The 22,960-nt window shown below is 60.1% G+C and overlaps 3 protein-coding genes and 5 non-coding genes across 8 annotated transcripts; 1 reads left to right on the top strand and 7 right to left on the bottom strand.

The window, feature by feature from the left end:
* The first annotated feature begins 190 nt into the window (after nt 1-190).
* Nucleotides 191-10,698, top strand: LOC112956275 (55 kDa erythrocyte membrane protein). Its single transcript, XM_026049779.1, has 12 exons — nt 191-358; nt 4,205-4,348; nt 4,569-4,647; nt 5,218-5,303; nt 6,007-6,075; nt 7,342-7,538; nt 7,617-7,723; nt 8,293-8,373; nt 8,514-8,594; nt 8,718-8,920; nt 9,056-9,130; nt 9,752-10,698. Exons 1-12 carry the CDS (start codon nt 257-259, stop codon nt 9,926-9,928), a joined length of 1,401 nt encoding a protein of 466 aa, XP_025905564.1. The 5' UTR covers nt 191-256; the 3' UTR covers nt 9,929-10,698.
* A 750-nt stretch (nt 10,699-11,448) lies between these two features.
* Nucleotides 11,449-20,950, bottom strand: LOC112956272 (H/ACA ribonucleoprotein complex subunit DKC1). The gene is made up of 15 exons (XM_026049776.1): nt 20,920-20,950; nt 20,743-20,804; nt 20,488-20,574; nt 19,897-19,988; nt 19,467-19,651; nt 18,883-18,947; nt 18,186-18,312; nt 17,697-17,827; nt 16,830-16,973; nt 16,282-16,402; nt 15,190-15,308; nt 14,369-14,472; nt 13,853-13,919; nt 12,999-13,148; nt 11,449-12,793 (listed from the first exon to the last, which is right to left on the bottom strand). The coding sequence occupies exons 1-15, from the start codon at nt 20,933-20,935 to the stop codon at nt 12,728-12,730; spliced, it is 1,536 nt and encodes a 511-aa protein (XP_025905561.1). The 5' UTR covers nt 20,936-20,950; the 3' UTR covers nt 11,449-12,727.
* Nucleotides 14,878-14,953, bottom strand: LOC112956282. Its single transcript, XR_003251023.1, has one exon. It is a non-coding gene; the product is annotated as a small nucleolar RNA SNORD83 (small nucleolar RNA).
* On the bottom strand, nt 15,656-15,902 carry LOC112956279. The gene has a single exon (XR_003251020.1). It is a non-coding gene; the product is annotated as a small nucleolar RNA SNORD17 (small nucleolar RNA).
* LOC112956277 lies at nt 17,403-17,535 on the bottom strand. Its single transcript, XR_003251018.1, has one exon. It is a non-coding gene; the product is annotated as a small nucleolar RNA SNORA36 family (small nucleolar RNA).
* LOC112956284 lies at nt 17,913-17,989 on the bottom strand. Its single transcript, XR_003251025.1, has one exon. It is a non-coding gene; the product is annotated as a small nucleolar RNA SNORD83 (small nucleolar RNA).
* LOC112956281 lies at nt 18,534-18,780 on the bottom strand. The gene has a single exon (XR_003251022.1). It is a non-coding gene; the product is annotated as a small nucleolar RNA SNORD17 (small nucleolar RNA).
* Nucleotides 20,951-21,131: 181 nt separating the features above from the next.
* LOC112956271 (factor VIII intron 22 protein-like) lies at nt 21,132-22,946 on the bottom strand. Its single transcript, XM_026049773.1, has 2 exons — nt 22,937-22,946; nt 21,132-21,847 (listed from the first exon to the last, which is right to left on the bottom strand). The coding sequence occupies exons 1-2, from the start codon at nt 22,944-22,946 to the stop codon at nt 21,132-21,134; spliced, it is 726 nt and encodes a 241-aa protein (XP_025905558.1).
* Between the last annotated feature and the right edge of the window lie 14 nt (nt 22,947-22,960).

The following is a 22,960-nucleotide window of genomic DNA, read 5'->3' as shown; positions in this document are numbered from 1 at the left end:
TTGCCTGCGTTTGGAGGCCGGGGGCAGCTGTGGGCGGCTGCTCTGGCCCTTTCCCCCCGGGCAGTTTTCCTGGCGCTGGTGCCGCGGGAGGGAATGGCGCCGCTGCAGCCGGAGCCGGGCCGGGAGCGGGAGCGGAGCCGCCACCGGAACCGGGAGCGGGTGTCGGAGCGGCACGGAGGCGGGCGGGCCGCTCTGCTGGAGCCAGCGCGCTCGGCTGCAGCTGCTGGCGGCGCGGTGGCCGCGCCGTGACGGCGACATGACCCTCAAGTCGGGCCGCAGCGACAGCGTGAGCAGCATGAGGACGGCGCTCTCCGACCTCTACCTGGAGCATCTGCTGCAGAGCCGGCCCAAGCCCGAGGTGAGCCCGGCCCGGCCCGGCCCGGCCCGGCCCGGCCCGACCCGGCCCGGGGGGCTCTGCCCTCGGGGAGCCGTCGGGATTGGGGGTTGGGGCCACGGCTCTGCGCACCCGTCTCCCTTCCCCGGTACCGAGCCCTGGGGGGTCCCGGCACCCCCAAATCCACCGGCACCCCAGACCGCAGGTATCCCCCGGCCCCAGGTATCCCCAGACCCCCAATACTCCCTACCCCCAGGCACCCCTTGCCCATATTGGGCCCTGCGATGCCCCTCACCCAAACACTCCACACCGGGTGGCCCAGAGCCACCCATTCCACCCCGTCCCTCCTGCACCCGCCATGGGGAGCAAGGCCACAAAGGCAGGTCCCCCACGGCAGCAGGAGCGGGTGCCTGGGTATGTCCCCCATCCGTGGCACCCCTGGTCCCCACTCCCTACGTGCCCCCTGGGAGCGGGTCCCTTGCTGGGGGCCGCGGGGCTCCCTGGGGACAGCGTGGCGGCCGCTGCAGCATCCTGCCGCCACGGAGAGCGCGCTTGTTTTTGCTGCAAAGTTGTGCAGCTGGTCTGAGCTGGAACTGCCGTCACATGAGCTGCCGGGGCCCTTGAGCAACCCGCAGGCCCGCGGCGACCGAGCGGGCGCCGCTCCCGGCACCGGTGTCACCAGCCCGTCTGGTGGCCCCGGGTGGTCCTAGGGGCTGGGCACGCGCCATGGCCCGTGGAGGGAGAGCTGCAGCTGTCCCTGCCGCGCTGGGGGAAGGTCCCTGTGCTGAGCAGCGAATGGTTTGCTCCCCGTGGAGATGTTCGGTTCAGAAATGAAGTCCCTGCACGAGCTGTGGCCTGAGCAGGGCACCCGCTGAGCTTCCCCCTTGCCCTGCGCTGAGCTTTCCTCCTGCCTCGTGCCGAGCTTTCCTTGCCGCTGCCAGGTGCCCCTGGAAGCAGAGAGGGAATTTTCCCCCCAGGGCTGAATCTGGCCCATCCCGCTGAACAGCCCAGTGTCCCAAAGGGGCTCCCTCAGGTGCTTCAGGTGCTTTTATGGTTCAACCTTATACATGCTCTTAAAGGAAAACAGGTTTTTGGGATTGCTGTGGCTCCGTGGGTCTCCACTCTGGGGAGAGGCTCTGGCTCTGGCCTGCTCGGCTCCAATGGGATCAATGGGAGGTTCCTCTTCCCCTTTCAAGCTGCTGGGAAGCACCATCCCGCACCCTGCCATGGTGGCTTTGCTGACAAAGCATCCAAAGGCGCCCGTCCCCTTCCCCTGAGCCCCAACCCGTGACCGGTGTCCTCCTTTTATCTCCTTGCTGCAAACAGAGCCTTGCAGCCAGGTGTGGGCTTTAGTCCCGGTTCCTCTCCTGTTGAAGGTGTGACCTTGGGCAGCCGCCTTATCTGCAGTGACTCAGTCACCCCATTGTACCGGCGGGCAGCAGATCTGCCCTGGGGAGAGCCGGGAAGAGCATTGGGAGAGTGTTGGGAGAGGGTTGGGAGAGCGAGCGGGCAGGAATGCAGCCGACCCTTCCATCTGCGTCGTGCTCTGGAGCAGAGCCCGGAGTCCACATGTTCCAACGTGACTGCGGGCAACACCAGTAGTTAGGCATTGAGCAAAACGTGTGGTTTTGGTCCAAAATGAAGTGGATAGGGCCGGTTCCTAGAATTAGGCTAGGGTGTGCGTTGTGATGTTGCAGGCTGTAATAGCGCTGGGGAAAGGTCCTTTTGTGGCACTGGAAGATTGGGGATGGAGCTAGTGGGGCACTTCAGGTTTCCTCCTTGGGTTTTGGTGACTTTCCTGTGGATAGGGAGGTTCCACGGACACCCCTGGCTGGCTGCATTGATCCCTCTCGGCAGCAAAACGGGACCTCAGAACGATGTAGCTGAGCTCCCTTGCAAACCTGCCCCGTTTCAGCTCCAGCCTCCGCAGCTGGAGCCAGCGCGAGGACGGGCAGCGTCCCAGCCTATTTCGCCCTCCGCTCTCCCTCTGACCTGCCCACGTAGCTCTTCTTTTTTTCCAATTTAATCTGTGTGTGTTGGGAGTGAAGCAGGACCCCGGGTGGGTGCCGTGGATGCTCTCCGGAGGCTGCCAGGGTTTGTTGGAGAACGGAGCGCGTCTCCCTGCTTCACCGTGCGCCCGGTCTGGGGCAATCCCGGCAGGGATCCTGGCGTCCCTCGGCCTTGGCACGTGTCAGGGCCTGGCTCAGCATGAGTGATGCTGCCCATGGCTTCGTCCACGCGCCCGAATCATCGTCGAGGCCGCCCACGCGAGCAGAGCCAGGAGCTCCCAACCTGCCCCGTGTGCCCTTTGCTCAGGGCGCTGCTTCCTCCGGGCGCTGCTCCAGCTCCTTGTAAACGAGCTGCCCGGTTAATGTTTGACCACAGCCCAGCGGGGCTGCAGGGGTACCAACCCTGCCGTGGGGACACAGTGCCAGGTCCTGGACCAGGGTCTCTCCAGCCTCTTGGAGCTTCCTATGGACATGGAAGTGTCCGGGAGGAGCCCGGTGCCCTCGAGGTTGCCCAGCACAGTGGCTGCCACCACAGAGGTGCACAGGCCACGGGTGCTGTGCCACTCCGGCACCCCGTGCCGCGGCACCGGTGACACCGCCGCTGCGTCAGCGCGCAGGGCTGCGCGTTTTGCCCGTTCCTCAGCAAAACGCAAAGGTCGGAGCCGCTGGGGCCGCCTTGCCGGGCTCAGCTGAGCCGGGGCCACGCGGTGCCTGCCCGGGGCGCGGGCGCGATAAGGGAGCTCTGCTGACTGCAGTCACCTCAGGGGCCCTTTGGCCTCGGGGCAAGGCTGCGCGGCTTCCTCCTCCTCCTCCTCCTCGTGCTGCTTTCCCGCTTGCTCAGCAGAGCTGCGGGCACCAGCGCTGCGCAATGGGTCCCTCCGCACGGGGGGTGACGAGGGGGTCCGGGGGGGATTCGCGCATCCCCCTCCTTCCGCCCCATCCTTGGCCTGGGCATCGCTCCCGGGCGCCCGTCAGCCGCCTCCTCGCGCCGCTGGCAGCAGCGGCCGCCGTCCTGCTCCCTGGAGCACAATGTTTGGGAACCGGGTCGCTTAGAAATAAACAAACGGCACGTGCTGCCTTGGCCCGCGGCCCCGGCCGGCGGCTCCCGGCCCTCGCGGCGGGTCGGGAGAGGACAAGGGAGGCGACGGGAGCTTTGGAGATGGGAGGAGGTGCCGCCGGGCAGGACTGGGGCGGACGGGGAGCTCGGTTGTCCCCGCGCAGGCTCCTGGTGGCCTCAGCTGGAGAGGGGCTTTGGGGTCTGATCTCCAGCTGCTTTGGCTGATGCTCCTTGAAAGCCGCCCGTGGAAGGAGTTCCTGACTTGGATGTCTCTAGATGTGGATGTGGCTCTGGACCGAGTCACTTTACCCATTGGCCTAGATAAGGAAAAGCTGAACTCGCAAAGGGATCCCGAGGGGAGCGTGGCCTCCGCGGTGCTCCCGCTCCCGCCGGGCGAGTCCCGAGCTGCTCCGTTCATGCCGTGAAGCCACCCTGGGCTCTGCAACGAGCCACCCTTGGGGCCAAGGGCTGCTGTGGCTCCTAAATCCCGCTTGGGACTCGTTGCTGCAGAAAACAACCAGCCATGAACTCTTTTGACTTCACGTTCCTCTACTTTTCCAAAGTCTTTGTATCTCCCACAACTTCCCAAGCTGGAAAACTGCTGATGAAGCAGTCCACGGGTGATGAAGATGTCCACGGGTGAAGTTCGGGTTTCCTTTCCTTCCTCTTTCTGCCTGCTCTTCTAGTGCCCTCTGTGCCCCGTGGGGGCTCTAGGGACACCCAGACGGGAGCAGCTCCGCACCACGGTGGGATCTGGGAGCTCTGACGGGCCCCTGACGCCCGGCGTCTGTTCTGCCCCGACAGGCCGTCCCCCAGTCCCTCAACGCCTTGACCGAGGACATTTACACCAACGGGTCGGCGATGCTGGGCAGCCCCTCGCACGCCAACGGCCGCGAGGTGCGCAAGATTCGCCTGGTGCAGTTCGAGAAGGCCACGGAGGAGCCCATGGTGAGAGCTGCCGAGGTCCCCGGGCTTGGTGGCCCTGCACGGGGCTGCAGGGGCAGGCACAGCCCCGTCCGTTTGGGATCCCGGAGATCCCTGGAGAGCTCGCGCGTGGGAAGAGCCTCCTGGATGCTGCTTCCTCCCCGGGGACCCGGAGGAGCCTCATCAGCGGGAGATGCTCGCGCCAAGAGGACTTTGCGGATTCAGGGATTCTCCTGTCTTGCAGGGGATCACGCTGAAGCTGAACGACAAGCAGAGCTGCATGGTGGCCAGGATCATCCACGGGGGCATGATCCACCGGCAAGGTAACGGCCAGGGCTCCCGGCTCCCCGCCGGGCGGGGACGAGGCAGCTCCGCGGCACTGCCGCCTCTTCCCTACGGCCCTCGTTCCTGCACCGGGAATACGGCCGGAACCCGGGACTCGCGGATCTCTCTGCAATGAGCTTCGTTAGGTGTCGTGTTGATGCTTTGGAGGCTTCTGGGGAGAAATGAGGGGCTGGGGGAAGGGACTTCCAAAAGTGGGACCTGAGGTGGAGCTTGCGGGACCTTGTCTGCCCCATGCTGGGGTCTCTGTACACATGGGTTGTGTCCCCAGGACTGGGCAGGAAGCTCTTCCCTTCCTGAGGTACCTAGCTGGGCCAGGCTTGCGATGGATCAGCTCTGAAAACCCAAGGAAGGTGCCAAAAGAAACAATTAGGTGTCATTTTCTGGTCTGGACACTTGCAACGGTGGTATGGAGTTGAGGTGCTCCATCCTTACAGTGAGAGGCCCTGTTCCAGCCTTGGGTCCGTGCGGGAAGTTTGAGCTTATCCCTGCTAACCCTGCGTGCCTGGGTTTGGTGCCTGCTCCTGCATTTCCCGGGCTTGTTTCAACAGGCTCCCTTCACGTGGGCGACGAAATCATAGAAATCAATGGGCAGAGCGTGAGCAACCAGTCGGTTGACCAGCTGCAGAAGATGCTGGTAGGTATTTGGTTGTGACGGGGGTGTGAGGAAGGGCCGTTTTGCCTCTTGCCACGGTGCATGCCGTGGGCGCCCGGCCGGGGCGGCCGCTCGCTCTGGCACTCCTGGGAGCAGCGGCTGTTTGCGGAGCGGCGTCACCGGGTCCCTGCGGTGTCACCCGGGTCCCCGCGGTGACGTGTCCCCGCGGTGACGTCCCCGTGCGCGTGGCTGCCTGGCAACCCTCTCCACTCGGCAGAGCAGGTACCGCCTGGGCCGGCGCTGCGGACGGGACCGTGCGGCACGGAGCCCTCCTGCAGGTCACCCTGGTGCCCCGTCCCCGCTGCTCGGGTCGTGCTGCTGACCCTGACGGGGAGCAGTGCCAGGGAACAGTTCCAGCACTTCCCACTGTGCCCTGGGACTTGCTGATGGTGCCAAACACGGTCCCCACCTCGGGGGCTGGTACCACCCCGAGGGACAGGCACCAATGCAGGGCAGCTAAGCTACCTTGCATTGAATGCAGCTAAATTAGCACAGCTCCAGCATGCTAATTAGGAGCCCCAGCAGAGCCGTGTCTGCCTGGGCTCCCGGTGCCCAATGCATCCTGGCACGGCCGGGAGCACCCGGAGCCCTTGGACACCGGCTCCCCAGGGCAGGTTGCTGCAGGCGGGCTGGCTGCGGGTGCCCTCTCCAACACGTCTTTCTCTCCCCTTCCTTTCTTCACTAGAAAGAAACCAAGGGGACAGTCTCCATAAAAGTCATTCCCAATCAGCAAAGCCGCCTTCCTGCTTTCCAGGTAAGTGCAGGGGCCGGGCGAGCCGGCCAGGCCTGGCTGCAGGGCCACAGGGAGCGAAGCCAGGAGAGGGCCCGGAGCTCTGTGTGACCGGGGAGGGACACGGGGCTGCCAGAGCTGCAGGAGGCTGCAGAGACCTGTCCTTGCGTTTGTCCCCATGCAATGAAATGCAGCGCACGGCCATGGCTGCGTCCACGTGCGTGGGGAGAGCCTGCGGTTCCCCTGCGTTTCGGACCTCTCCTGCTGCCCTTGCAGCGCCCCGGGCCGTATCCCGGCTCCGTGGTGGCCGTGGCTCTCGCGGTGACGATGATGGTGACGTGGCTGCCGCCGGCGCGGGGAGGAAGGAAGCGCCGCGCGGGAGGAAGCGGCTCCGCCAAGGCGCTGCCGCGGCCGGTGCGCCTGTTTGCCGGGGAGCCGGGGACCTGCTCCCTGCGCTGCGCAAAGAGGCTGCCCTGAGCTCGGCTCGGGGTGACGGGGAGGACTCGCCTGTCCCCATGGGGCTGGACACTGTCCTGCCCAACACAGCCCCTCCGTGGGGACCGGGATGGGGGATGAGCACTTGGGATGCGCCAGCCCACGGTTCCCCTTCCCTCTCTCAGCCATCCCTACGTCCCTGATTGCTTTCCCTGCCTCTCCCTCGTGCCAAGCTGTCCCTGAGCCACCTCCTGCCACCTTGCATGGGTTTATTAAGCGCTGCTTTGCGGCTGCCCTTCCCCGCTGCCCGTCCTGGTCCCGGCTGCGATCGGCACCAGGGCAAAGCCACCTCTGGGAGCCAGGATGGGGACGCTGAGCCCGCTGGGGTCATCCCTCCAAGAGCAGAGTGCAGGGGCTGTGTGGGCTGGGGCAGCAGGGCTGCGACGTGCTGCGTTTCAGCCAGAAAGCTGCTCCTCTGGGCGCCGCAGCAGTGCAGAAAACAGCCTGTCCCCCAGCCAGGGTGAGGTGACCCCAGCCATCCAGCCGCTCGCTTCTTCCTGAGTGGCCTTCCTGGAAAACAAGGTCTGCATGTGCCAGCCCTGAGCAGCCCTTGCTCTGCAGGCCTTGTAAACCGATGCATTTGCAGCTAAAACCATGGTGCATTTGCAGCTAAAACGGCCATGCATTTGCAGCTAAGATCATTGTGCATTTGCAGCTAAAACCGTGGTGCATTTGCAGACACAGCTGCAATGCAGTTGGCTCCGGGAGAGCAGCTGATTGTGGAGAGGCCGGACGCGCTGCTGGGGTCTCGGAGAGCCCGTGACGCTGACCCGGCCCCTTCTCTGCCTCTCGCAGATGTTCATGAGGGCCCAGTTCGACTACGACCCCAAGAAGGACACCCTGATCCCCTGCAAGGAGGCAGGGCTCAAGTTCCAGACCGGAGACGTCATCCATATCATCAACAAGGACGACAGCAACTGGTGGCAGGGCCGCGTGGAGGGCTCCTCTACGGAGGCGGTCGGCCTCATCCCCTCTCCGGAGCTGCAGGAATGGTAGGTTCCAGACCCGGAATGCCGCTCCCGGCCCCGCGCCGGGCTCCCTATGGCTCCCGTGTCCTCCTGTCTCGGCAGGCGTGTGGCGAGCGTCACCCAGTCGAGCCAGAGTGAAGCCCAGAGCTGCAGCCCCTTCGGGAAGAAGAAGAAATGCAAAGATAAATACCTGGCCAAGCACAGCTCAAGTAAGCGCGAGCCCTCACCCTGGCCTCCGGTTTAGCCTAGGTGACTTGTTGGCTGTGTTGGCAGTGGGACCCCGGGGCTGGCAGCCTGTTTTGGGGGGAGTTTCCCCTCTCCAGAGGGCTCAAGCTCCAGGGCAAGCCCCAACCTTGCAGCAAGCGCTGAGCGCCCGTGTAAACGTCCCCGTCCGGGCCCGCCAAGGCGGTGGCCTGAGGACGTGCTGGCTCCGAGCCCTGACAAACAAGGCTGTAAATCAAGATAAATCAAGCTCACCCAGCGCTGTGGGCTTTGCAGCTCCCTGCGCTGACTGCACTGCATGGAATGGGGAGAAAAGCGCCGGCCTTTGCACCGGTATCTCGGCTGCTCCTCCACAAGCCACTTGCTGAGGCCGGATCCTGCTCCCAGGTTGCCAGGTGGCTCCGTGCTCCCAGCCCTGGCTTCTCCATACGTTTTGCCAAAGTGTTTTCCAGCACATGTGCACACACGTGCACACGCATACATGCACATACATGCATGCATATGCACACACGTGCTCCAGCTGTTCTCTGACCCCCTTCTCTGTCCTCGGCGGCAGTTTTTGACCAGCTGGATGTGGTGTCCTACGAGGAGGTGGTGAGGCTGCCCGCCTTCAAGAGGAAGACACTGGTGCTCATAGGTAGGTCCTGCCAGCACCGCCCCACGTGCGGGGGGACCAGGAGGGTCCTGGCTCCTAAATATCTCGGGATGACTCTTGGTGAGCAGAGGGGCCCCGGCATCCTGCTCGGAGCCGGCGCCTCCACCGTCCCCTTCCCGCAGGGGCCAGCGGCGTGGGGCGCAGCCACATCAAGAACGCGCTGCTCAGCAGCAACCCGGACAAGTTCATGTACCCAGCGCCCTGTAAGTAGGGGCCCAGGGTGCGAGGTGGGACGGATGCTCCCGTGCGGGTCCTTGTCCCGCTCCCCATCCCGGTTCTCCCTGGGGATCAGTCTGAGCGCTCCGGGTGTTCCCCTGCCTCCCCAGACACCACGCGCCCGCAGAAGAAGAACGAGGTGGACGGCAAGGACTACTACTTTGTCTCCACGGAGGAGATGACCCGGGACATCTCGGCCAACGAGTTCCTGGAGTTCGGAAGCTACCAGGGCAACATGTTCGGCACCAAGTTCGAGACCGTGCACAAGATCCACGAGCAGGACAAAGTTGCCATTCTGGACATCGAACCCCAGGTAGGGGGGTCCTTGGTGACGTGCCAGCAAGTCCCTCGTGGGGTCTTTACTGCTGTCCCTCATGGGCCCAGCGTGTCCCATGCCCCATGAGTGAGCTGGGTCTCGCTCCAGCATCGTCTCCCACTTTCTCTGCAGACCCTCAAGATCGTGCGCACGGCCGAGCTCTCCCCGTTCATCGTCTTCATTGCCCCCACGGACAAGGCGGAGCAGGTGAGTGTCCCCCTCCACCAGCCCCAACCTGTCCCCATGTTTTAAAGCCGGCGAGAGAAGCCCTGGCAGCAGCCCTGGGCTCTCCCTGCTCCAGGGCTGGGCTCAGCGTCCTCCTTGGCTGCGCTGCTTTTGGGAACAGAGCCTCTTCGGGACATAGAAACAGGCACAGGCGATGCCAGCAGCCACTGGCACCCCCTGACTCCTGCCTTGTCCCTTTGGCACAGCCAGCCCTGGCACGGGGCTCTGGGCTCCTGCGGTGCCGCGCTCATGGTGGGCGGCTGGCACCCCTGGGAGCCCTGGTCGTTGTCACTGCCCCCAACCAGCCCCATGCTGGTGCCACCGCGGGAGGCTGCAGAGACCCGTGCCCGAGGGCCACTCGCAGCCCTGGGGAGGGCAACAGGCTCCTGCTGCACCGGGGGCCGCGGGGACGCTCTATGTTTAGCCGCCTGGCACGGCTCGGGTATCGGCTTACTCGAGGGGACAGCGCAGGGCCAAAGGGAGGCAGGGGAGCTCGGGGGACCCAGGGGAGCTGCTCCTTGCTGCTGTGCCCGCAACAGTGGCCGGAGCTGCCACTGTGGGGAGTCCCGCCCCGGCTCCTGAGCCCTCTCCCCTTCCTCGCAGTCGGAGGCTTTGCAGCAGCTCCGCAAGGACTCGGAGAGCATCCGCAGCCGCTACGCGCACTACTTCGACCTCTCGCTGGTCAACAACGGCGTGGACGAGAGCCTGCAGCTGCTGCAGGACGCCTTCGAGCAGGCCTGCAGCTCCCCGCAGTGGGTGCCTGTCTCCTGGGTGTACTGAGCGTGCCTGTGCTCAGCCTGCAGCAATGGGGGGAAGAGGAGCCGCCTCCTCCTCGGCTCCCCCGTTGATAGCGCCCCACACATCCCCCTGCCTCCGTTCCATGGACACGGGCTCCTTGAGCCGCCAGGCACAGCACGGAGCTGGTGCCAGGGCATCCTTGGGCTCAGGGCAGCTCCTGCCTCCCCGGGCACGGAAAAAGCACAACCCTGCAGGAGCCTCCTGCCCACCTTGGACTTGGCAGCCAAGGGAATGGATCCCTACAGCCCTAGGGGAGCTGTAGCCCAAGGGGCTCCCATGCAGTGACACCCTGGGCCGTGCGCTCCCAAGCACAAGGGTTTCTCCTTCGGGCCAGGGAACGTCACCGGGGATGGGACACGGGAGGCTTGGAGGGCACTGTCCCCTGGGCCCAGGGGTTTGGGGCTTCTGACTCACCCTGTGCAACTCTAACTTGTAAAACTCCCTGTATTTAAATTCTCACTCCAATTGCTACAGGCTGGACAGAGAAATTCAGCAGCAGCCAAGTCCCACAGACCCAACCCTAGAGGGACAATTCATTAAGTAAATTAGAGCCAGTAAGTTATCCATTGCATGCAGTAGAAACGGTGTCTCTACAGTGATCATCCAGGCATGTTTTCCAGCATCTAGGGTGTCTTGCACACTGTATGCGACCATAAACCACCCACCCAAGGGCACTCCTTGGGCTGCAGGAGTGACCCAGGGCCCGACGCTGTCCAGGCTTCACCACAGCTCCTGGCAAACCATGGCCATGGTGTTGGAGAGAGGATCCCGTCCGCGTGCTCTGCGGGGCGGGAGGGGAAGGGCGCTGGGGCGTCTCGCGCAGGTTTTTAAGGATGCCAAAAATAAAATCTGTTCATGTGCAATAGGGACCTTTGTTCGGATCCACAGCAGGGAAACACTGAGCAGCAATAAATGTGTGCTGAAACGTGGCTGTGGCTCGTGGTTTGCAGCTGAGCCCCTGCTCCCAAGGGCAGCTCTGCTCCCACCTCCCCAAACTGGGCACACTGGGATAAGACAGGCCAGGACCCAGGAGAGTCTCCAGCCCCTCAGGTCATGCCCAGCACAGGTGAATTAAATACTAAATGGCTCCCTGGGGAAGCCCAGCAAGGGGAAATCGCTGCTTCAAGCCTGAGCAGTGACCAGGGTCCCTCCCGTGGCAGCCCTTGCTGCCACCACCACCCTTGGGGCAGGCAGAAGGGACAGCCCTGTGTGCACACGCATTAAACCAACCTGTGTGCCTGGATCCTGCGAGCCAGGTGAGCAAGAAGAACCACCCACTGAAAAACAGGGGTTGTTTTATTTTTTCACATAAAAAAGGAGTAAATAAAAATCACCTTTTCCTGCTCAGCTCCCGACTGCCTCGAGCTGCTGGCCCCACTGGCCACATGCTTCAAGGAGGGAGAAAAGTGAAGACTGGAATAGAGAGGATTAGGGAAAAGCAGTGCTAGGACCAATTATGGTCTCTGCAGAGACAGAAACTCAGAACAAGGCAGCCCACCTCCTTCCCCACCAAAGGATAAAATCCCAGTTCAGCCCTATGGCTGTGATAAAGATCTGCTCCCAGTGACCACAGAATCACAGAGGGGTTGAGGGTGGAAGGAACCTCATGAGATCTAGTCCAACCCCGCTAGTTACCTAGATCATCTAGTCCTCCCGAGGGACACCCAACGCACAGGGAGGCATCCAGACAGGTTTTGAAGATCTCGGCAAAGGAGACTCCACAACCTCCCTGGGCAGCCTGTTCCGTTACCTCATCCTGTCCCAGACAACCACCAAGAAGAGGTTGGCCCCATTTCCTTCACATTCTCCCCTCAGTTATTTATACATAGGGGTAAGATCCACCACAGGGAACTGGGACAGGTTGCTCAGAAACTACTGGAGCTTCATACCTAGTGCCGCTCATAGGGCTGTAGCTCCAAAGGCCTCCAATGTGGAGGCCTATGGAGAAGCCAAAGGGATCCCCTAAGTGCCTTGCCCTGCTCCCAGCAGTGTCCCTGCTTCCAGCCTCTGGAGCATACTGGAGCAAAAAGATGGAAGGCAGCTGAGCCCCCCGCAGTCTCGTTCTAGCAATTGGGCACAGAAGAGCAAAAAGGTGAGCACGGGGAGGGCAGCAGCCCACAAATCTGCCAAGCGGTTCCCCACACCATAAAGCAAAAAAGCAGGAAATTCATGTTCTGATCTTTTATGATAATTTTTTAAAAAAGTACCAAAGAATATCCTTTGGTGGAATATTTGATCTCAGCTAGCTGAGGGTGAAGCCAAGCACACGGCGAGCTTTAAAATCAGAGCCCTTAAAAATAATCGATTCAACCGGCCCCCGTGCCAAAGCCATTCAGAGGGACAATGGCTGGGCAAGTTCTTGGACATCAACACATTCTGTGACTGTCGGGAATGGCTCTGAGCTTGGAAGAGAAGGAAGAAAGAGGCAGGACAAGAGAGGCGGAAAGCGTTAACTCCTCCTCTGAGTGAAAATGGAGACGCCAAGAGCCAGGAGCTGCGACTCCCCCGCGGATACCAATTCTACTGGCATCAAGGGGTCCGGCTTCGCAGGGCAGTCCAGTGCAGGGGCAGTCAGACAGGCACCCCTCTCCTCTGGCTACCCTTAAAACAGGATGAGGAGAAGGACCTAAACAGGGCACATCCCGGACAAACATACCCTCTCGCTTATATATACAGTGGAAAAGGAGCTTGGAACTTGCTGGTCAGTCTTCTTTTTCACCAAGGCCTCAGACTCTTCCCTCCCCACTGATGAGGTCGCCTGTTCGGGGCAGATCCAGTCGCTTATTCCGAGCTCTCTTCTACTTTCTGTTTCTTTTTCTTCTTCTTCTTGGTGCTGCTCTCACAGATCTGTTGGAGATAGCAGGAAGGAATTAAGAAAAGAATCACTTACTGCTCGTTTCTGAGGGGGCATCTGGCACATGGCCACAGCTGCCCCCAGCCAAGCACCAGACAACGTGTTCGCTACAAGCACAAGCCAACGTCACACTAGACCTCGTGGCCCCTCTCCACCAGTGCCTGTTAGAGGACACCAGAGGTGTCTCCAACTACCTACCACTTCCATTGCCTCTTCTCCGCTCTCAGCAGCCTCTTTGACCTTCTTGTCTTTCTTCTTCTTTTTCTTCTCCTTTTTGCTCGGCTCGTCCGGCGGGGGGGTGGCAGGGGCCACACACTCCTCGCTTTCACTCTCCGACTCTCGTTTCCTCTGTCAGGGAATTACGTTGTCAGACAGGTTGTCTCCCAAAAGGGCACAAGGGATGATGGCTGATACAAGCCCAAATGTGACAGACTCAAGCCAGCTCCTCAGCCAGTTCGGAGTGTGAGCTACCAACAGCCAGAGTTGCCTTCCAGCATAAACTGGATAACATTCCCCCCTCAGCTTGTATCCCACAGCTCCCAACGCTCCCTACGCCCCATCCAGAGCTTAAAATGCAGCTGCACCCCCCTAATATCATGCAGAAGCCCTGACTGGGAATGTTAGAGGCAACATCTGTCTAAAATGACATTTCCCAAACTGCCCAAGGTCTTCAGGAGGTTCTCTGGAGTAGCATTCCTCTGGTCTGGCTCCACTGAACAGGTTGCCTTGGGTGCTGCAGCAGGTACAGCTCAAGCCAGAGCTCCTCATGCCTCCTGGCCACGCTACATGAGTCATACCGCAGTACCAACAGCCAGGAGAAAAACATCTAGGGGCTGAGGCCCTTCAACAGGACACCCCAATGCTAAGCCCTGGCCACAAGATGGGCTCTGGGTTGCCCCAGCTCCAGCCCTGCCCTCCAGGATTACAACCCATCCAAGCTGCAAAACATTCAGAGCTTGCTACCAATGACTCAAGGCTAAGGCACCTCCCAAAAATCTTCAGCAGGCCTAAAATAGACCTGATTACACCCAAACACCCCTGGTGATACTGACCTTTGGAACCCTCTCTGGTTCTGAGATAGCCCGGGGTGCTGCTGCTTCCTCTTTCTTGATGGTATCCCTGAAACGGACGGAATGTCACACAGGGCACGACGGTCCCTGCCTCTCACACAGGGCCATACAAAGCTGCCTCCTCCCCTTCCCAACAGCTCGCTCCTGAGCCCTAGTATAGAGTCAGGAGCAGATGCTCCTGGTGCAGGGAAGGTGTAGGGAAGACCCGCAGCCCGCACGGGCGCCCGGCCAGGCCGGACAACAGCAGGGCCTCCCCTCTTCCATTTAGCAGACTGACTCCCTCTGCAGCCACGGGCCAGGCTGCCGCGGGATAACCGTCTGCTCCTGCCTTTCGTCCCCTGTGAGGGGACGGCACAAGGGCACCCAGCAGGGCCGGGCAGTGAAGACACCTCGCCAGGACCACCATGGTCCAAGCACAGGCAGCAGCCCCCAGGACAGCACTGGCTGCATGGAGCCTCCCCTCGGCACGTGGTTCCGAGCCCACCACCCTCTGCTCACCTGTAATCCACGTACTCCTTCTTCCACGAATCCGGCGTGTTCTCATTGGGCTTCCCGTGCTTGTCCAGCAGACCCTTCTGGATCATTATCTTCTTCTGGCTGGCCTAAAAGCAGAGCACAGAGCCTCACACTGCAGCTCCAAGGTGCAGGAACCCACCCGTGTGTTCCAGCCACACGACACCAGAGCAGATATCCCAGCAAGAGGCCAAGCCAACAAGAGCATCGTTACTCATTAGACACTTGCCCAAGGACCTCGTGACAATTAACAGGAAGCACCCCCTGCACAGCTGTCTCCCACCTCCTGCGTCCCCTCCCTGAGGTTCTCATCAGTAAAGAACCATCATCAGCTGCATAAGGGAGGGGATGGAACTGAGGCACAGAACCCACCAGAAGTATTCCTGCTTCTGCCAACCTTTGAGAGGGATTTAGTCCCTTCCACCACAGTTTTGCACTTTTGCACTGTCATGGTTTCGTGAGAATAAAAAGCACCTCCTTTCCAGCCCCTCCCGAGCCATCAGCTTTGAGTGATAGATGAAGGTCATCTTTGCACAGAGTGCTCATGCCATCCAAGTGACATCATTTGGCTCTTTATGGAGGGTTCACACGTAAACAGGAGCTCAAACATGATCACTGGCAACAGCCCAGTTCCCTGACACAGCTCAACCCTGGGCTCTCCTCCAGCCCCAAGCTGACGCAGCCCCAGTAGTGCCACTGTTGAGGCCACGGGGAAGTACTGGGGCATTTACAGCGGGGCCCAGTGCTGCCCAAGGGTGCCCACGTCCCACAGCCAGGCCCCAGCACAGCACCCCAGCCCTGCTCACCTTGGGCCCCAGGCCCCATTTGCGGGGATAGGTGTCTCTCTCCATGATCACTCTCTTGATCTTCGCCACTACTCCATGGTCACAAGTAGAAATGACCGCCGTGGTCATCAAGGCAATCGCTGCAGAAGAGGGCAGAGAATCCACAAACAACTTAAAACTCAGCCAAGCTACAACGGCTCAGATTGACAAGCCTGCTGCTTTAGGCCTGCTCTTCCTGCATCACCACAGCCATGAGGCAGCTTTTTCCCCAGCCTACCAGTACATGGTACTATTTGTTGCTGGTTCCTTGAACTCCCTCCCAATGACCGGGTTTAACAGCTTAGCTCTACCTAGGACTTCACCTCTGAGGCCCTGCAGTCCCAGAGCACCCGGTTGTGTGGCACCAAATGGCACTGACAACTCCAGTGAAGTCACGGGAAGCCACTCGGCTCCCTCTGCACTGATCTCCTCCATAGGTGTGATGTACATGATCAGACATCATCCCTCGTCTTGGTGGGGATGCAGCCCCCACAAAGGGGGCTCCAGCCCTGACAGGACACCCCCCTCCTGCAGGCAGCCACCCACAGGCACCAGCAGCCCCCAGTAGGACACTGGGACACTGCAGGGCTCTCTGGAGGCCACACAGCACCCTGACCCTAGAACAGGGACCAGGGTGCTGCAGGAGGGCAGTGCCGCTGCACTCAGAGAATGGATAAACTTCATCATCACCTCACGTACAGAGCACACCTGAGCCTCACACCCCTGGGACGAGCCCCTCGCACCTTGCCAAGGACTGGCTCCAAAGCAGAAACAGCTCAAACAGCTCATAGGCCAAGAGAAAAGGGGCAACAGGAGTGCAAGGATTTCTGATGATCTTAACAGAAGCAATGGATTTACCCAGCTCATAACTTGGCTCTGATCCATCTGCTGTTTCTTATGCTCCTGCTCAATGCCAGCTGCCCTGCATCTTAGCTCACTAGGCCAAGCCACCCCACAACTCTCATCAGAAGACTATTCAAGTCCTCTGTGCACGGGATCTCATTTGTCACATACTCACTGCAATAGAGTCTCATTACTGTGTTTAGCCAGGCACAAGAACAGGGAACTTCATACCTAGGCATATGGCTTCTCCTTTTGTGGTGATGACGACAATCTCCTGATTAAGCTCGATGCCATCTTCATACCTCAGGACACCAGGCAACATGATCTTGGCTCCATAACAAATGGCATTAACCTGAGGGGGTGGAGAACAGCAGGCCTTATAGTCTGTTGCTGAGAACAAGCACCTTAGGAAGTGCCTCAGTTCACTTGAGCTCCCCAAAGCCATTACCACTCAAACAACAGTGGGCCCAAATGTTTTATAAGATGGACAATGAGAAACACACTTGAGGGCTTTGGAGAAGCAAGCACAGAAAAGCACCCACCCCAGCAAACAAGCTGCAAGACAGATCTCTAGTAAGTGTCCTCTTATGAGAGCATCACCTCTGAATTCAGTTCTGGGTTCCTGCACCGTACTGCTGACCCAGTAGCAGCTCATACCGAGACCTACATGATGCTATAGAGCATGAGCACCCTGATTTCCTGTGTGCTGTACTAGCTAGATGAAGAGGGCAGCACTTTGCTGTCTCCAGATGTCAACTGGCACCAACTCAGCCACTTACTGCACTGTCTTTCATAACCAGCCGCTTGTGTGAAGTCAGCAGCTTCTCCAGGGGCAGGATAACCCTTCGCAGGTAGCTGTCGTCCTTGTTGTTGTCGTACTGCCACTGCGCGTCCAGGACATCGTGCATAGTCACCATGTTGTCCTGGAAAGACACAGCCCTTCTAAACTTACACGAATACCTAGGACTTCTAGATAAAGGAGACCATGGATTAGAAGCTTAAACTAACCAGCTCCTCAAACTGTGACATGCTATGAATTGTGGAAGCTCTGCATCCAGCACCTGGGATTCAAAACAACTACAAATGATCACATCTGCAGTAAGAGCACAGATGGAGGAGAGGCATTTCCACTCAAATATTCCTGCTGGACAGGGAGAGAAATTGGTCCTGGAGCTCAGACGGGCAGTGGGATGCAACTATGCCCAGACTGAAAAGCCCAGGCAACAGTTCAGGATCACTGAAGACTGGCATCCCCAAGCACATCCCAAGGGAAGCCTGTGGCTCGCACTGCGCTGCGACACCAAGTGGCTGCAGAGAGCTAAGCAGACAGGCAGCTCACGTGCCTGAACGCAGCTTGTAGGCTGAAAAACACAGGTGACTTAAGAAAGCTTCCAGCCACCATGGCATGTTTCCCAGCCATTCACTGTTCCAAAGTTTAATTACCAGAACAGGGGCAATCACCCTGACCTGAACTCAACACTTTGGTTCAAACTGTCCATGGCAAAAGCACCCACATTTTGGGGGCTGTTCACAAAGGTGGCTTCAGCCAGCCACCATGCAGCTATACGTGCTTCTATCCCCTGTAAAAGTAACACAGTTGTGAGGAACTCTCACGATTCCAAACAGCCAGTTAGTCACCACTTTACCTTCTCCCCCAGGATCCCTGAGCGCACTCTCCGGAGCTCCTGCATCTGTCCCCCGACCCCGAGCAGCAAGCCCAGGTGAACACAGAGCGTTCGGATGTACGTGCCTGCTTCGCAGCTCACCCAGAAGATACCTGGAACACAGGCCAGGCAAACAGCAGTTAAACACCTATCTAGGAATGCACCCAGTCTAGAAGCTTTGTGCCCAGCCTCCCACAGAGCCATCAGCATTGGGTGATAGATGAAGGGTCATCTTTGCACAGAGTGCTAATGTCATCTAATTGACATCATTTGGCTCTTCAGGAAAGACTTGGCTCTACAGTCACCATATAGATGAGATTTGCTTCTCAGCACATAGAAGCAAGACGAGAAGCAGCTTGACAGGAACAAGGATCTATTTTATCCTGTCTGCAAGCAATAGGAAACAGCCCATTTCACAGGGATTTCACCATCACCTGATGTTTGGAAAGAGAGAACACGGTGCTGTATTACCTAGTCTTCTCTCCGGGTCGTACTCCACAAGCTTGCTTTCATAGATGGTTCTGACTCTCAGTTGTCTCTTCACAGCAGCAATGAGGGGTGGCCGCTGGAACAGGGCTCCTGTCAGCGTTTCTATGGCCTGAGGGCAGATACAGAAACAACTCGTCACGCCTCTTCTATCAGCAAATGCAATATTAAAGTGTCTGCAGGCATTAAGACCACCTCCACGAGAAGCCACAAGGTTAATCATTGTTCGGCTAGACCACATTTTAAAAAGCCAAAATGAACCAGGGATGTGGTCAAAATACTGTCCCAGCTGTCAGGGAGACATGGCTGGGCTTTTCCATCAGGTGGCAGCATGTGATCAGACATCATCCCTCATCTCGGTGGGGATGCAGCCCCCACAAAGGGGGCTCCAGCCCTGACAGGACACCCCCCTCCTGCAGGCAGCCACCCACAGGCTCCAGCAGCCCCCAGTAGGACACTGGGACACTGCAGGGCTCTCTGAAGGCCACACAGCACCCTGACCCTAGAACAGGGACCAGGGTGCTGCAGGAGGGCAGCGCCGCTGCACTCAGAGAATGGATAAACTTCGTCATCACCTCACGTACAGAGCACACCTGAGCTCCATTCCTACCCTCATCTCCCAGGGGTGCTGGGCGCTTTGCACGCGGAGCGTCGGCATCGCTACCGGCGTGCGGAGACTTACCCTGGCCAGCTGGGCCTCACTCTCAATGGCATTGTGCAGCCGAACAATTCCCACATACTCTTTGCCTAGAAGAACGACAAGAGCAGTCAGGAGCGGCCACTGGCATTTAATGTTGACCTCAAGGTGCACGCTGCTACCAGGCAAACGTCTAGAGGGCCCATTAAATAGCTCTGCAATCACCTTTTCTAGGCAGTGCAGGGAACTTCTGCTTATTCTTCCAACAAAAGAAAAAAAATTAAAGGACTGAGATCCTTCTTTATCGAGTGTTATTTCACTGAATTTGAAGACTGAGGCTACCAAGAGCCACAAGTCCAGGTAGCACACAAAACCAGTCACTCAGAAGTGTTTTCCATGGCTTAAAACAGCACAAGACCCAAGAGAGGGAGAAATTATGAGAATACTTGCATCACTATGTGCATGTCCTCACTGGTTGGAGCAACACGGATAAACAATCCTTGGGTTTAAGTCACTCAAGACCAAGAGCAGCCCAACTGCAGACAGGAACGGGAATCTGCAGCTTGGCTTTAGCAATCTGCACTGCTCCATCAATCAGACCAGATGTGGTCGCAGGGTAGCGAACGTACCTGCACTCTGCTGAGATTTGACCAGCCGGGTCGCCCTCTCAATGCACACAATGAGGCACCCAGTCACCTTAGGGTCCAGGGTGCCGCTGTGTCCGGTCTTCTCCACGCGAAGGATGCGGCGGATCCAGGCAACCACCTCATGGGACGAGGGATTGGAAGGTTTGTCGAGGTTGATAAAGCCTGACCTAAAGTGCAAGATGCCAGAAACACTGATTATTAGAAATTTTGCATAAAGACAGAACAAGCGTGGAAGTCTTAATGACTTCCCAGCAGATCAGCGACAAACCCAAACCAAATCAAACTCTACAAGAAGTGACCGGGACATAAAACAGCACACAGCAAATCGACCCGATGTCACCACGAAGATCAGAGGTCACCTGAGATACTAGCCACGAAAGACTAAAACCACCCCCGCAGTTATCGTACTCACCTAACATAGTCAGAGATCTCTCTTTTGAGGGGATTAGCACCAGAAGGAAGGGGTGTGTAGTGTGCAGTCAACACGTTTAACTTGTCGAAGTTCTACATAAATAATAAAAAAAGGCAAAAAATGTCATAGGTGAAATGTGAGCTCAGTGAGTCTCAGTTTCATCAGTGCTTTGCCCTAATGCAGCTCGCTGGTTTTATGTACGGTTATATCTGTGGATTTCTGGAAACACCCCTTCCACATTAGGAATGTTCTGGGAATGCAATGTCTTTTCAGAAGGAGGGGAAAAAACTCACCGTGGGGAGAGATATCAACGTAGCTGGAATGAAAAGCCTTTAAAAACGGGATAAACCCAGCACGTGGGAGACCAGGAGCTTGTGGGAAGAGCAAGGAAAAGCAATATAAGGAGGAGCTGAAAGGCTTTATGTGGTTTATAGGGATAAAAACCTTGCAGAGCAGCGTGGAAACAACACGGGGGGAATTCGGCTGAGATTTTACCAGCAGCCTCCGCTCCCAAGGCCGGGGAAAGGCCAAGCTTTCCAAAACCTCGACGGGGAGGGTCAGGTTTATAAATGGGGAAGCCAAGGCCGTCACCTTCAGCAGCAGCGGCCACTGCGACGTGTCGAGCTGGGCCACGCGGGACTCGGGCTTGATGAGGAACTCCTCGGTGTGCTGGATGTCCTGCGGGGACACGACGGGGGGGTTAATGGGGGGTGCAAAGGGGTCGCTGGCCACGTGCGGGGCTCCCGTTGCCGCCCGGGGCCTCGCGGCGCTCCCGGGGCCCCCGACGGGGGCCCCGGGAGCGCCGCGAGGCCCCGGGCGGCAACGGGAGCCGGGACTCGCTCTCACCGCCACGTCTGCGTCGCGGAGCTGCCGCTTCTCCTTCTTGCGCCGCTTCCTTTCGACGGAGCCTGCGGGAGAGACGCGCTCAGCGGGGGCCGCTGCCCACCCCACCGGGCCCATCCCGTCCGTTCCGGTCCGGATCCCCCTCCCCGGTAGGCCCCGCAGCCGCCGCTCCGTACGCACCGTCCGTGTCCGCCATGGCCGCGCCGCGTGGTGGAAGGGCCGCCCCGCCTTCCCGACGTGCCCCGCGCGGGCCCGCCCCGGGCGATGGGCGGGGCGAGCGCGCGTGGGAGGAGCGATATGCAGTGGGCGTGGCGTGCCCGACGGGGCGTGGCGATGGGCGTGGCTCCGAGTAGGCACGCGCCCGCGCGAAAGGAAGCGCGGGAGCAGCGAGTTTAATGCAGGAAGCGCGGGAAGCTGCCCTCGAAGATACGCGGGATATCCCAGAAATCAGCCCAGCTTCCCAGAGCTGCCGCTTGCTCCAGGATGCACCACAACTGTGACGGGTTCACGCCGCAACGGCAAGGGCTGAGGCCGAGCGAGGGCAGAGGACACAGCTGGAGGCTTCTCGAAGGCTCCATGGAGGCTCTGCGCTCCAGGTGCAGGCGCGCGGCGAAGGCGCCGCAGCTCTGCGCCGCCGCCGCGTGCTCGCCGAAGCCGCCGCGCAGCGCCAGCCGCTGCCACGCGTCGCGCTCCTGCCGCACGAAGAGCCGCGCCGCCTCGGCCAGCGCCGCCGCCTCGGCCGGCCCGTGGAAGAGGCTCTGCGCGCAGCGCGCCACGGCCAGCTGGCACCAGGCCGCGTAGGGCAGGCTCTCCTGGGCGCGCAGCTCCCGCGCCAGCGCCGCGAACTGCTCCGCCGCCTCCGCCACGTTGGGCTTGCGCAGGAAGCGCCGCCGCAGCTTGGCCGACACCAGCCGGTACCGCGACAGGAAGTCCCCGTCGCCGCCGCTGCTGCTGCTGCCGCCGCCGCTGCCGCCAGGGCCCGGCCCGGCCGCCGAGCTGGAGCCGCCGCCCGACCCGGCCCGGAACGGCCCGAGCTGACCCGGCGCGGCGGCTCCGCGGCGCGGCCAATGGGAGCGGGCGGATCCGCGGCGCAGCCAATGGGCGCCGCCTGCCGGGGCACGCGGCGGGGCCAATGGGCGTGCGGCGGTTGTGGGTGTGGCCGGTGCCACGGCGCCAATGGGCGCCGGTTGCCGGAGCACGCGGGAAGACGGTAGGTGGGGGTCGAGGGGGCGTGGCCTGAGCTGCGTCACGCCCACCGAAGGGGGCGTGGCTAGGGGAGCGCTGCCAGGGCGCCTCCAGCAACGGGTCSCGTCGGGGCTGCTCGTGGCGGCCGCCGCTCCGGGCTCGGTCGGTCCCGGTGGGAGTAGAGCGGGAGACGGGGCGGAATGCGGAGCTCCCTGGGGTCTCCTCCCGCAGCCCTGGGAGCGGGCAGGGAGCCTGGGCTGGGGTCTCCCCCCGCCGCGGCCCCGGGGCTGCTGCAGCTCCGTGCCGCTCGCCGCGACAACAGCGGCGGAAACATGACCCGTTGGGGGCCCGGGCTTCTCGGAAGCGCCGCCGCTTTCCCGTCCCGCCGCGGCGCCCGGTGCGCAGCGCGGGGCTCCCTCAGCTGCCGTGCGGCGGCCCCGCCGACCCGCGCGGTTTTGCTCTGACTCCAGCCCGCGGGCAGAGCTGCGGGGTGTCACCAGCGCTGCCTGCAGCTCGCAGGAAGCGCTCGGCTTTAGCCTCCCCCCGCCCCCCCGGGAGGAAACCCCCCTGCCCCAGGTGCATCAGCAGCGGGCACGGCGACCGCGAGGCTCGTCCTCCGCGGCGTCTCCGTCCCCCTTTGGCACACGGCTAACGGGCTTGCTCCCACCATGACTGCAAAGAGCAGAGGATTCAGTATTTCATAAAGCATTTCATMCTCCAGAGTATTTCTCAGGTGTTTGAATTAAGTAGTTACTAAAACAGTTCAGCCTCTGAATGAAAATCCTCCCCAGTCCTAATTGCCCAGGATTTGCTCTTGCCTGATGTGCAAATCAGTTTCTCCAAGCCTGCAATCTTCCAAAAATAAGTGAACAGATCAGATGAGAATATATGAAAGGGGAAAAAATCCACGCAGAGAAATAAGCCCTTCTTTGGGAAGWGGTTGGGCAGCGAAGAATAATAATGGCCCAAAACTTCCTTATCGCTTGCAGGCTCCGTTTCCATCAGTGCGTACACAGAACCATGAGGCTGGTGCAGC

Source organism: Nothoprocta perdicaria, unplaced genomic scaffold (assembly GCF_003342845.1).
Source record: "Nothoprocta perdicaria isolate Ctin4 unplaced genomic scaffold, notPer1 scaffold_616, whole genome shotgun sequence".
NCBI lineage: Eukaryota > Metazoa > Chordata > Aves > Tinamiformes > Tinamidae > Nothoprocta > Nothoprocta perdicaria.
The sequence above is the reverse complement of the archived record's forward strand: the minus strand, read 5'-3'. Positions and strand labels throughout refer to the sequence as shown.

What these genes read in the sequence shown, in the direction of transcription:
- LOC112956272 (XM_026049776.1), bottom strand. An exon ending in AAGGAGTACGTGGATTACAG is followed by an intron (nt 13,920 to 14,368) that starts GTGAGCAGAGGG and finishes CGTCCGTTTCAG; the next exon opens with GGATACCATCAAGAAAGAGG. An exon ending in AACCAGAGAGGGTTCCAAAG is followed by an intron (nt 13,149 to 13,852) that starts GTCAGTATCACC and finishes ATTCCCTGACAG; the next exon opens with AGGAAACGAGAGTCGGAGAG.
- LOC112956275 (XM_026049779.1), top strand. Translation starts at nt 257, where the DNA reads ATGACCCTCAAGTCGGGCCGCAGCGACAGCGTGAGCAGCATGAGGACG. An exon ending in AGGCCACGGAGGAGCCCATG is followed by an intron (nt 4,349 to 4,568) that starts GTGAGAGCTGCC and finishes CCTGTCTTGCAG; the next exon opens with GGGATCACGCTGAAGCTGAA. An exon ending in GCCGCCTTCCTGCTTTCCAG is followed by an intron (nt 6,076 to 7,341) that starts GTAAGTGCAGGG and finishes TGCCTCTCGCAG; the next exon opens with ATGTTCATGAGGGCCCAGTT.